At 39.5% G+C, this 14,348-nt stretch overlaps 1 protein-coding gene across 1 annotated transcript; it reads left to right on the forward strand.

The window, feature by feature from the left end:
• Positions 1-8,933: 8,933 nt before the first annotated feature.
• On the forward strand, positions 8,934-14,030 carry gla (galactosidase, alpha). Its single transcript, XM_080035400.1, has 7 exons — positions 8,934-9,168; positions 10,446-10,620; positions 11,354-11,528; positions 11,656-11,747; positions 12,034-12,195; positions 12,585-12,782; positions 12,951-14,030. The coding sequence occupies exons 1-7, from the start codon at positions 9,008-9,010 to the stop codon at positions 13,281-13,283; spliced, it is 1,296 nt and encodes a 431-aa protein (XP_079891526.1). The 5' UTR covers positions 8,934-9,007; the 3' UTR covers positions 13,284-14,030.
• The last annotated feature ends 318 nt before the right edge of the window (positions 14,031-14,348 follow it).

Raw genomic sequence — 14,348 nt, forward strand, 5'->3', positions numbered from 1 at the left:
GCAGCTGCACATTTCTACTAATGGAAATGTTTTGTGCTGTTGTGTCAAATGTGCCATTTGTCGGCCACAGTAAAATGCCCAGCAGCAACAAATGGCAGACAGTCAAATTAAAGCGGCTACGAGTAACATTTAAAGATCTTTTAAACAGCCTCATGTTTCCTCTCATAATCATAAATTACCTTTAACAGCAAACGAGACCATCAGTGCAAAGAAATACGTTTTTATATAGTTTTTATTACTGCTTTTGGTCTGGTCGCACACCCAGTCCGATTTTCGGTTCGCTCGTGCAGGCTCTATGGTCACATATCCGTATTTCAGTGTGGAGCAGCAATGCGATTTGCCTATCCCTCCAGGTGAGGGAAGGGGAGCGGGAGCCTTGTTTGAGACAGTTATTTGTCGTCATAATGACTGATAACGGGGCTGAACCATCAAAGAAAAAAAAGAAAATGCAATGAAGAAAAGCTAAAAGGGAGAGTGATATAGGCTACGGGCGGGATGAGGGCGTTGCCAAGCAACGTGTATACAATTTCACGAGAGCGAAACTAAACTGCAGTGTTTACTCCTAAATGAATGAGCGGTACTAACACAAAGTTTGCTTTGCTTCACCATCATCAGATAACCATTATCTGAAATAGTCATTATTTACATCAACAACACAAACACATTTCCTCATCGTGATCCATACTAACTGCCGTCTCTCATTCATTCGCTTTCTGTGAGGTATAATCTTTCAGCTCCGTGAGAGAGAGAGTAGTTAGGTGACGCTGCTGCATCAACTCATTGCAATCAGGTGTGTGTAGCACTGACTGGCATTAGTTGATGCAGTGTCAAAACCACTCCCACGGAGCCGAAAAGAGTCCTCACACTTTCAACACACGGACATCCACTATATTGCGCCCTTCTCAGTTCACACTCGCACGCTTGGCACGAGCTAGAAAACAGCTTTGCGACAGCGGGCGTCGTAAAAATACTACCGCTTTTGTCCAAAGGGGCCGCCAACGTGCCATGTTACTCGTAGTGGCTTTAAGCGACAAGGTGGTGAACACATTTGAGCATTTAGCAACTCAAGGACCAAATACCCGTTTTGGAAGTAAGTGGAATGTATAAAAACTGAAAATGTGTTCAAAGTGTCTTTATACCGCAAAAGGAGACAGTGGACTGAACCGCCTGTCAAGCAGTCAAGAGTTAAAAGGAGCTCCAACAGACAAACAGACTTAAAATGCTAACTGCCAGAAATATAATAATTCTGCCTGCTTCAAGAGCCTGAAAGGAAGTATGCGGGGTAGTTATGTGATAGACAATGGACCTCTCCTTTGATAAATACTTTCTCAGTGAAACTTTTCCAACAGCACTATTGTGAAACCAACAGATGTTGGTGGGCGGCAGTGGCGAAGTGGGTAGGAAGATTGCCTCTGGAGTGCAGGATCGGAGGTTCGATTCCCTGCCTACCCGCCACATGTCGAAGTGTCCCTGGGCAAGACACTGAACCCCAAATTGCTCCCGATGGTTCAGAGAGCGCCTTGCATGGCAGCTACTGCCATCGGTGTATGAGTGTGTGTATGAATGGGTGAATGTGGTAAGAAATGTAAAGCACTTTGGGGCTGAGAAAATCGGCTAGAAAAGCGCTATATAAGTCAAGTCCATTTACCAAAAGGGAGAGTTGTCTCTTAATCAAGGTATTTTCCAACTAATATAGTAGATCAATGTTTGTTGTTTAGAGCTCGTTATGCTGCCACCAAGTGACAAAAACAAGACTGAAAGGTCAGTTTTCGATGTGTTGGTTGGTTGTAATTCTAAAGTGACATTATTGGTTAACACTTTTTAATTGCTTCCTGTAATGAAAGAAACGTGTTTGTCTGATTGGGAGACCTCACCAAAAACAGACAGCTCAATGAGAACAACATCGTTTTACTCATTTTCTGTTGTACCATAGGAAAAGGCAATGTTCTAAAACGTAGGTGTTTCGATGTTGCAGTTTTGATGAAGAACATGTTTGAAGCAAAGCAGGCTCGGGCTATCAAGCTCAAAGAAGGGATCAAAGGTCTGTGCATGTTTCTTATTTCTTTCTTTGTTCTAAATAATTGACCAACATTAGATGAATTACTATGCCCTCTGTTTTATTTGGCTTCTAATCATTAAAACTAGGGGGAAGCATATATTCTCTGAAAACAACTTTTTTTCAACTCACAGATGCACACTCCAATAAAAGAAGAAAAACCTTTTGCAGAGAATAATGGCAGATCCAGCCTTTAATGTCTGTGACTGATCATTGAGGAGCTGTAAATAGGTTTTGTTTTGACCCACCAATTCCTCATTAGTGCGTAATATGAAAATAACTAAGCATTACAATTGTAGCATCTTCCATCACACATAAAATGATTCTAATAGGTTAAAATCCCATTTGAATTCTATTATGCCTTTGTTGTTCATTTCAAGTGTCGACGAGCTTATCATCAGTGAAGTTTAACGGGTAAATGTTCTGAAGCCTCCATTTTGGCATATCAGAGATTTTACAAGTCTGTAAACAATAGGGGGGATGTGGGAACACAGACATGGAATTGCAATCATGGGATCTCCTGAATACACAGCGATAGTGATCTTGCCTTGTTACCATGGTGATGCTGTTCACCCCATTGACCACGTTGTCTTGTGTGGACCATCTAGAAATTCACATAGAAGGCATTATTGCCTACGTCTCCATTTCTCTCCATTAGGATCACACATGGCGTTGTGCTGTCATAAAAGATAATGCTTTTAGGGGGAAACAACCTTTTTTGAAATCCATTTCCTTAGCCATATACGGCCCTCTGCAAGACCAGGTGGAATAATAGGACTTGATAACCTGCTCCCCCTTAGGCTTTTGCTTATTCCCCTCACCAAACAGAGTAATGTAACAAAACATTTCATGTGATAACAAAGGAGTAGACGGGTACATTTGAATACATTCGTTTTTTCCCCTCTGAGGAAAGAGAATGTAAAATGTGCTCCGAACTGCAAACCCACCCAGATAAATCAATTTGAAGGTTTGTGGTAACCTGAGACATATTGAACTCCAATACAGAACATTTCTTCAGGTAATACAGATTCAGTCTCTCAAATAGAAAACCAGCAGCATTTTTCAACCTCAAATAAAAATTTAAAGAGCAAGTACAGCCCCAAAAAGCACAAACTTGGATCCACCAGAATCGGTCAAAGAAACTCGGCTAAGTATTCAAACTTGAAGGGCTTTAGTTTCAGATAAAGTCTACACGGCTTATCTATTGATGCACTAGTGTAAGCTTTCAAGCTGCAAACTGCCTGGTACGTGGTTGATGTGGCTTTCCAAACCTCGGGGGAGGGGGGGGGGGAGGGGGCATTTCTGACATCACGTTTAATCTCTATGTGAAAAGGTCAGGCCTGCATCCATTACACAGATGCCACTTGTGAACCATGAAAGATGAGTTTGAAGTTGTAAAAAGGTTGACTTCATCCTCACTTTATGTATGGCAAGAGGCCTTTTGTGTAATGTCCTGTGCTGCTATTCTACTCTCTGTTCAAAAAATAAATAAAAAGGAAAAAAAGACTTGCAATCATAAATAACCTGCAGTTATTATTGGCTCTATTATAAGTGAGAAAACAAGCGAACAAAGGTCAGGCTGTCTGGAACATACGCAGCCAAACTGGCAAAGTAAAGCACAATGCGTGGCAGTGATGGAGGGCTGAGAACCTGCTCTCAGCTATTCAAACAGTTTTTTTCATGAAAAGCAATCCTTTTGCAGTGTTTAAGTCTGATTGGGTGTAAATGTGTCTATGTAACGTGCAACTACTAATGAACTGCAATGCAATTCAATAAACAGTTGTGTGTCTACGTCCTTTTTAAAAGACAATTAGTCACTCAGTGTTACTCCTCAACATAAGTGAACGTTTTTCATACTGTATGAGATGTAATGAGTTATCCCCCTTAAAGCAATTTCTTTAATCAAATGAGAGTAACTCTAACCAAACGCAAAGGCAATAGAGGGGCAGCTCACAGCTAAAAATACATCAATTACATTATTGGCAGCGATGAAACATTTCCGAAGCAATCTGGGAAAACAAAACTGAAAGTATTAAATCTTACGAAAAACAGCTTTAGCTTTTCAAATGTTTCAGTTTGGTTTACATATTGTATAATTTCAGTATAAAGCGGTATATGTTCATATTTCTTTTACACAAACTAACTACTAAAACAATAAAGTAACAAGTTAAGCTGAGGCTGATGGAAATAGTGTTGAGGGTATTTGGTCATAAAGCAAAACACGGGTCAAATTACATTTTAAAGGATCAATTACAATTCATCCTGAGGCGGATATGAATGTCGGTACACATTTGTGTGGCAATCCCTCCCGCACTGTTGTCAAAACATTTAACACAAAAGCACAAATGTCAACCTCATGTTGGCACTGGGGGAAATGTCAGGGGATCCCAGAAGTCATTGGTATACAGCATCTTAGCACTGTGAATGTCTGTACCAAGAGATATTGAATATTTCAGTCTGGACCAAAATGGTGGACTAACCAACCAGGTCAAAAATCAATCACTGTCAATGCAATTATAAAAATAAAAAAACTACGCATTATTGGACTTAACGACTTGGGAATCACCTGGTTCACATTGATCCACCACATTAGGTGAACTGATACAGCCCTTAGTGGAACAAAAAGTTCCAATTATGGATGACTTAAATTAGCTTTATTTGTATGAACAAGTGTCTTTTATCCAACAGCTATTTAAAAAGACAAAGACACGACAAATATGCCACAGTGCATACAGACGGCAAGTGGACAGCCTCGAAATATCCGTGAGTAAAGGTCCAGCATACTAAGCTCAACATGACTGAACATTGATTTGAGAAGGAATTGACTGCCTCCCTTTGCCTGTTATTGACTTTATTGCACACAATGCACAGTTCTATCAAATTACAGTAGAGTACATGCATTATCAGGTCTCTACAAAGGAAGGATAAGCCCTGGCAGGTCCATGCTGCCTCTGTTACAGCAGCCAGAGTGAAGGTCAGTGCTTGTGTGCGCCATGACTTTCTGGGCTACAAACTGACTGATGCTTCGATAACACTATTATTAAAATAGATGTTCTCAAAATGTACTATAAGTACCCACTGCTGAGGATCTGTAAACCTCCCTGCTTATCTGCCCGCTAAGATCATTAGCAATAATATTTCTGATGTAATCACTAGGAGGCTACTATTGAACACCATTTTATGTTTTCAAACGAGCAAAATCATAATTAGGCACATCATTTCCAGGGCAGAAATGTGGCAAATGTTTAATGCAGTGGGTATGAGAACACAAGACACTGAAGAAGGCCCTCTTTCTCTTCTCTCAGAAATATCACAATGCTTAAATCGTAAATACATAAGAGAAAAAACAAACAGGAGGAACTAGGGAGCCTCTTTTTGATTGAACCCTTCAGCTATAAGGCAGTGGATAATGTATTTGGTCATGAAGTTGTATTAATAAAAGCGACTTATCCCCTGTACGGCGCCTGAACATCAGCAGGGGAGCTGCTGAGAACCAGAAAAAATGAAGTGAAGACAACTTCTAGATTTGAATGCAAATTATGTCCTGTTAATGTTTCAACTGTCTCCTAAAGTTCAGTAATGAATCAGCGGTATCAGAGCATCAGCAAAAGAAAAGGAGAAAATTAAGGAACTTACATGAGCTTGTTTAAAATGGTTTGAATAAATAATGCATGTTTGACCTCTACTTTGTCTGTTGGAATAGACCACATGCAGCTGCTACTGCAACATGAAATCTGATGTTGATCAAAACCCAATTCACAAGCAACTGAGACATGTCTTTTTACACTACATGCTTCTCAGTTTTTAGCATTTAGAAAAAGAAAATGTTACAACCATTAAAACCTTGCTACTTCAAAGAAATGCTTGGCATGTAGGGCAAACAGATTTCACAAACTGTACTGTAGATACGTATATTTGCATTAAAGCCATGCTCACTGCATTTATGACTTTCTAATTACATTCAGCCTAGAAAAGAAATGAACCAATGAGAATCTAATTAAAGATATCTAGAATTCAGTTTTGCATACAACTTAATGGTTCATTCTTAATGGTCACAAACACAATGTTATTAGAGATATCTTAAATAAATAAAAAGTTGAGGAAGTATTCATTCATAAATCTATAGGTTGGCATCCCATGATGGTACGGAGTGTTAAAGATGTGTACCAGCTCGTCAAAAGAAGAAAAAAGATCGTAATTACACATAGACAGAGAACTATAAAACATATAACCCTTAACCAAATGCCTGACATCAATGTAAGCCTATAACCAAAAGCCATTTTTTCCAGTCCTCAGTTTAACAAGGACCAAATTAGAAAGTGGCAACATCGGCACATGCACTCTCTGTACCTTCCCCTGTGAGAGTAACATAAACAACTTAAGCAGCTAATTACAAGACAATGAGTGATTTCACGTGAGTCATTTAGTGTTAGCTGTTGTATTTATGGAGGCACAACTTCTTCTTTTTTTGATGACGTGCTCGTGTCGCAAACCTGTCCCTATAGATCAATACAATAATGGGACTCCTTGGCAAGAAGGCACGCCATAACACAACTTTCGCTTTCGTTTTAACCCCGTGCACTTCATAACAAAGGTGCCAACATAAGTCAGCCATGACAGTGTCTTCAATTACATGTGAAGAAAAAAGGGGACATGACAGATTGATGTCAAAGCTCTGGGGAGCCGTAAACCAGACCGAAAGAACAGGTTGAGCCATCTGTCAAGAATCTCAATTAACCACTGTACATAGAGGCACACTGCTCTTTCATGCAATGTTGTAAAAAATAACAACAGGGGGCTCTGTCATAACAGTGGGGCTGGATCCCATTTTGACAAAGAGAAAACTATGTACTCAAGTGAACCGGATTGGTCCATCCATCAGCAGGGGGGGTGAGTCAAATTGAAATCTGACATTTAGAGCCACGACGCCTTTGCTCACTGGCACTGATATGAACTATAGCAAGTGACAAATTGTTTGTATCAGGCCTGTCACTGGGTGAAGCCTCTGATAATGTTTAGGGTTGAAATAGGCACCCTTGACATTTGGCAGAAAGGTCAGGTTTTGTGTTCATTAATGCTCCCTTTTAACATACAGCCGGCAGTGGGGATGACGATTATTGTCATAACCTGGAGTTGTGCCATCTCGTAAATGCTGGCCCATTTGTTTTGACTCTTCTCAATATCTGGACACAAGGAGTCATCACAGTGCCTTTTTCGAGGCAGTCTGCTAATTCAAATAGCATCACATCTGTAAAGTTTCAACTCTTCCGTGCCTCTGCACAAACTCTCAAGGATCAAATGTAATTAGCAAATAAACTTTATGCCGGCTGCACGAATTGCAACAAATGGCAAAGTATTACAATAAATACAAAACCTCATCACTCTCTCTGCGTGTGAGAGGATCTCTGACAATTCCACAAGGGGAAACATTCATTTGGTTCTGTAACGGGGTGTACGTTTACTGCTGAATTAAGAAACCTATCTGTAATCCATTTAACGAACGCGCCAGACAAATTAGTGTCTTGATTCTGGAGCTAATAAACAGCTTGAAGCGGGGTCGTCGTCGATATGTTCATAGTCCTACATTATTGCTGACAGTGTCTGTAGCATTCCTGATTAGTCAAACTACGCTCAGGAACAGTCAGGTAAATTGGCCCATTTTCTTTTATTTGACTGTGTCTGGGAAAGCGAATACAAACGGATAATAGTTGCTGATCTCGTTTGAAAACCTGTGACTTTGTTTTGGACATAAGATGGTTGTTCTGTCCATCACTTGTGTCATCGTTGTCTAGTAAAAATCATCCCACTAATGTTGATGATTTGAGTTTCTATAAGATACACTGAAGGATTTAGTATTCATTGAAACAGTTCTCATACTTCTTGAGCTAAAAAATAACCCATGTCAACCCCATGAGGATTATATGGAAAAAGCATGAAATAAAGGATGACTATTTCAAAATTGTTCTTAAGTATGTCCCGAGTTGCATTCTCCTGTTGGTTTTAAGATGTTGATTAATTCATTTGACTTTGTTCCTTCACATTACACAAAGAGGGAAAACAGGGGGTGAGTAAGGCCATCCGTTGACAACCAATACCACCAATGTGTATGTAATTTATAAAGCTAAAGCCCGATGGCAGTGTTATGTGCTGGACAATTTTTGCAGTGGCTCCCTTAATCCTCCACTAGTTGACTGGCAACACACTGAGCAACAGTCCAAACATATTTTCAAAAATAGTTTAACTACTCCTTTAAAACCTTCTTGATCTTCTACTGATACTTTGCGTATTTAATTTATTAAAGTACAATATAGCAAATTTAGGACCACATCACAGCACGTTTCCATAGCAGGTTATTTCAACTGTGCATGTTTTAAAAATTAAAATGTATCTTATGGTAGGCCTAGTTTATGTTCATTATAGTTGCTAGGGGCCCACAAAATGTTCATCTCTTCGGCACAGAGGAGCCTTTTCTCAAAGCACTGAGATGATTGAGTATAATGTCCCCTTTAAAAAGCTTGTGTTGTTTGTTTCCTCTATTTGGAATGATAGATGAACATTTTAGCTTTGGGTTGTTTTTGTTCTAAATCAAGGCAGTCTTAAAACCCAATATTTTCTATTGTGAGGGTCGAAGTAAGTAGTTGGATTTATGTTGCCATCCAGTCCTGTAAATCCTCCCAAAAAGCTATAGTATAATGAACAAACAGTTGATCAGTAGCTTCAATTTGGGTTTCTCCAGTTCCGTTTCGCGTACCCGGAAATGAAAAATAGGGCGCGACACAATTGGCCAGTTACAGACGCATAATGATTTGATTGGTTCAGGTTTACGTCAATCATCCAGGGGCTGTTGGGCGGGCTTTAAACGTTTTAAACACGGAAATAGATCCTAATGCAAAAACTAGTCGCTTTATTGCATTGTTGTGCAAGTGTCGAGTTATTTCAAGTCCAATCAAAATGTACAGATCATTGTGTCTCCTCGCGCTCATCGCTTTACTGAGTCCTGCTTCCCACGCGCTGGACAATGGTCTCGCGCTGAAGCCCACAATGGGCTGGCTGCACTGGGAGAGGTTCATGTGTAATATCGACTGTGACAGGGACCCAAACAACTGCATCAGGTAAAATACCCCAGAACTGTCATGTTTGTGAACTGAAACACAAGGAGAGCAGCCATATCAGCGGTACACACTTATGAGAAATACTTAAATCCTCTTCATTCAAATGTTCAGAGTAGCTATAGAAAGAATGACACAATGTGGACAATATCAAATGAATTGCTTATTGCATTGTCTATTGCTTTCACACACACACACACACACACACACACACACACACACACACACACACACACACACACACACACACACACACACACACACACACACACACACACACACACACAGACACACACACAACATAAAAAAATCAATGTATGACGTTGTTACAGTGTAATTATTTTTTCATAATTATGACATCTGTCTTGTCGGGACCCTAATGACACTCCAATTTCATTCGCCTTTATTAGTTCTCTGGTTTGAGGCGTTGGAAAATATTGATTTTTTGTTGATTACTTTTCAAAGCACTTGGTAAACAACAAGGAAAATAAAAGCCAGCACCCATTTTAAACTAGTTAAATATGAAATCTTTAATATAATGTATAAATATGCAGGGATGACAGATTAAAAATTGTTCTCAATATCAACATGCCTGTGATTTTCTGTGTGTGTGTGTGTGTGTGTGTGTAAATAGCTTAGTAAGCAAATGCGACAGAAGTGAAAAGAGCTTTGAGTTGTCAAGTTTGACTACAATCGCGCTTTTTAGGTACAAGTCCATAAAACAGCAACAAACAGAAAAAAACAGGGTTTCTTCAAAAGTCTGGTTTTGTTTGACTGGCCAAAACCCAAAGATTTTCTTGAATTAAAGATGAGGAAATGCAGTAAATCTTTTGATTTGAGAAGTCTGAGCCGCCAAATATTCAGCTTTTTTCTGGGAAAGTGATGACATTTAGTTCGACAAAGAGTTGCTGATAAATTATGTAGCAATTGACTTATCGATTCAGCTCTCATAATTTATGTCATATTAAGGGCTGCATTTAATCATTATTGTTTTAATTATTGTTTATTGCTGATTATTTTCTCAATTAAACAAATAATTGCTTTGTCTATCAAATTTCAAAAAGTTGAAAAATGTTTCAATGGCCCAAAGTGATATCTTAGATAGATGTTCAGTTCATAACGTATTTGGTTAATCATATATTTAAAAGAAAAGCCAGGAAATCCTCAAATTTAACAAGTTGAAACCAATTGCTTAGCGTTTTTGCTTAATAACATGAAACTGAACACTGGCACCTAACTGATACTATCAGCCCGCCTGACTCTTGTTGTTGCCCTGGCAGTGAGCGTCTGTACATGCAGATGGCAGATGTGATGGTGAAGGAGGGCTGGAAAGAGGCCGGCTACGAGTTTGTTTGCATCGATGACTGCTGGCCCTCCCACCGGCGTGATGCCCAGGGCCGCTTGCAGGCAGACTCCAAAAGATTCCCGGGGGGCATCAAGAAACTGGCTGAATATGTACGTCTTAAGTATAAGAACTAATGCCATGGTTTCAGGGAGAGGAGTATAGATGGATTCCAGGAAAGACAGTCAGTTTTTCATCTTAGCTTTAAGTCTTTTTGCTTCACTATGAATAGTTATACAGTTTTATAAAGGTAAACCATTTCATATGTAACACATATTCCCACAGATGTGATTCCATGCCGGTGCAGTGTAAACGGATCTGTGGTGCAATGCATCTTAGGTTTGGGAAAGTTTGACAAATAAATGTTTTGTCAACCCCTGGTTTAATAACTAAAACAAGTGATGACTGTTAGATATTCATTATACATTCACTTGAGCAGACTTGTCATTATTTTCATAAAGAAGGGGGAAAAGGACCAGATGTGGTGGAGAGATCAGGTTTCAGATTTCATTTAACTTTTATTTATCCTCGAGAGACCAATTGAGGGGTGACCCTCATTTACAATGACGTCGAGTTACCAGCAGAAACTCAGCACCTGTAGCCCAGGGAGATACACAGGTATATAGGGTTTTAGGTAGAAGGATGCTGTCGCTTATCTGCTACAGTCACAATGAAGAGAAGCTCTCCAGTTGGAGACCACTATGACAGGCTGCATCCTGCAACAGAGGTTTTTAGTTGTGCAACATCACCACCTACTGGTACATATCCATAACATACAATGAACAAAACTATCAGGTTTATTTGGGGAACTAAATCAATGAATGGTAAGTTGTTCTCTGCTTTAAGGTCCATTCTAAGGGACTAAAGCTGGGTATATACGCAGACGTGGGGAAAAATACCTGTGGCGGATACCCTGGCAGTCTGGGTTACTATGAGACAGATGCTCAGACGTTTGCCGACTGGGATGTGGATCTACTTAAGTTTGATGGCTGCTATATTGACTGGACCATGCTGGGAGAAGGTGAGCTTTTAATTCTGAAGTATAAATCAGTATCAGTATAAAAAATAAATAAATTAAGTATTCATTAACTCAATAGACAAGGATTGACATGGTGTTTACTCCAACATGTGATTTGGTTCTGGTTAAGGCTACATGAACATGTCAAAGGCACTGAACAAAACCGGAAGAAGTATTCTGTACTCCTGTGAGTGGCCTTTGTATGAGTGGCCTTACCAAAAGGTGAGATACATTTTTTGTCTTTACCCCAAAATAAGTCAAACAATACATTGTTTTGCTAATCAATCGATTGTTAGTTAAGTGAAAATGCTTCGCAGATGTTATCATTTTCTTTGTCAAATGCATTATATTATTTGACAGAGCAAAGGCAACACTTCAAATAGGTGAATTCAAACTAGAACTAGAAGCCCTGAACAGTAAAATGTAAAAAAATAAATCAAATTTAAAAAATTGATCATCAACTGCATGAACAAACCATTCTTTGTACACCGTAAAAATGCACCTGCAGCCCAACTACACAGCCATCAGAGAGACGTGTAACCACTGGCGAAACTATGCTGACGTGTACGACTCATGGAGCTCCGTCAAGTCCATCTTGGACTGGACTGCTTCTCATCAAGACATCATTGTCCCCTCAGCTGGACCTGGAGGCTGGAATGACCCTGATATGGTACTATGCTCTGCTTTAACTCTTGCCGACCTATTTGACCTTAATCTAAGAATAGTTGCATTCACGTACTAAGATATAGATTTTCATCCTTTCTAAGGCAGCAAACCGGCTATAGCTTTATATTGACCACACTCACTGACATCAGCCATGGAACAAGACATGCATATTTCCCTCCATCTAAACGAAGTTGCATCCTCTCATTTATAAAGCCTATAGATTGTATTTTTGAAAAGGGAGATAGTGCTGTAACATCAGTCACTCCCGTTTTAGGTTTTAACTGAATTGATGGCAGTTCAAAAATTGTATAAATGCAATGCAAATGGTATGTTATCATCAACTAAACCCAAATTGCCTGTTAATTTCATGTTTGCAATGGTCCATTTCTCTAGCTCGTGATTGGGAACTTTGGTCTGAGTCATGACCAGCAGGAGTCTCAAATGGCATTATGGGCCATCATGGCATCCCCTCTGCTCATGTCTAACGACCTGAGGGACATTTGTCCTCGCTCTAAGAAGCTGCTGCAGAACCAACACATCATAGCCATCAGCCAGGACCCACTGGGCAAGCAAGGATACCGCACTGCCAAGGTAGGAGGTGCCAAAGCATGAGCAGCTGTCTGTATTTAGTTTCCATTTTGAAATGCTTAGTTACCTTGGAAGGGTCTCAGACAGCGATACTATTCAATATTGATTGATGTAAATGATTAAGTTGAATTTGGAATAGCACTACAACTGAAAACATAACTTGGTCTACAGGTTGACAGTTTTGAAGTGTGGGAGAGGCCTCTATCCAAGAAGCGCCTGGCCATAGCTGTGCTGAACACACAGGAGATTGGTGGTCCCAGAGGGTTTGTCATCAGAGCGGCTCCCGGCTGGAAGATCTGTGTCCCTCAGTGTAACGTCACACAGATTCTGCCTCAATACAAGGAAATGGGGGTTCAGACTCCACAAAGCCGACTGGTTATATCTGTCAACCCCTCTGGCACGGCTCTACTGACAGTCACTCCTATCACCAGTGACTTTGTTGAGCTTCACAAGCTGCACTGGCAGGAAACCTACATCAAACGCAAGCACGTCACCATTTTGTAGTCATCTGCTGGTTATGCACTTTGGCTGCCTGCTCCAGTTTAATTGTCTTTGTGTAAAATTGTTATTTAAAACTGTTGCTTCTTAATTAAAAAAGTGAAGTCTAGTTTGCCAATTCAGCTTGTTAGCCATGATTGCAGTAAGCAGGTTATTTTAACCCTTTCACGCATAGTGGTCACTACAGTGGACAGCTATTCAAATGCTGTTTTCTTGAATATGCATGGGTGTAGATCGCCTAGTTGCATATCAGCCACTACAGTGGACTCGTGTGTCATCCAATGCATTGCCAACCAGAGGCCAACCATTGTAAGAGCAGCCACAATTAGTCAAAACCAAGATGGCCGACAGGGAGCAGAAAAGTTGTTTAGCTCAGGAATATCCTGTAAATACTTCTAAAATAGGAGAGCCTGGCAGGTAAAAAAAATATGGCAACATCAATTAACATCTTAGGAGTCATATAGTTGTTAAAATGTCCAATTATTGATTTTACATTGGGAGGAAAGTATGTTTAATCACATGTCCACTAAATTGGACATCATGCATCACCGACTTAAATACTGTGACTGCAGATATGTTGTGCTTGAAAGCTTACTTTGCTGTAACTTTTTGGTTTTAAATCAATTGATTCATGTTATTAGAATACAACTTGAAGTATTTGTGTAAAAAAAAAACAATTGGTGTCACTATGATGCCAATTTTCATATATAAATAGCTTTGATGAAGTGATGTACAAGTCAGTAGGCTGTACTACTGAATTACACCTGAAAAAGAGAAAATGGAGAATCAAGGAAAAAGTTGTGTTATTTTCATAGAAAATTTTGATTGAAAAAATTCCACACTTTTGCATTAGAATATGTTAATATGTGAACAGGCATTGAAAATATATAATTATTTTATAGTTCAGATAATAGTTTTTTTTTTTCACTGTTTTGTTAAATAAATAAGTGCAAAGTTGAGAACTCAAAACGCATCGAGTCCACCCGAGTGGACGTGTGTAAAACTCTGAAAAATGTGTTTAAAAAAAATTAAGTTATATTTTTTCTTTTCATGCCTAAAGAAGTATAAAAT

Source organism: Ammodytes marinus (assembly GCF_949987685.1).
Source record: "Ammodytes marinus genome assembly, chromosome: 10".
NCBI classification, from domain to species: domain Eukaryota; kingdom Metazoa; phylum Chordata; class Actinopteri; order Uranoscopiformes; family Ammodytidae; genus Ammodytes; species Ammodytes marinus.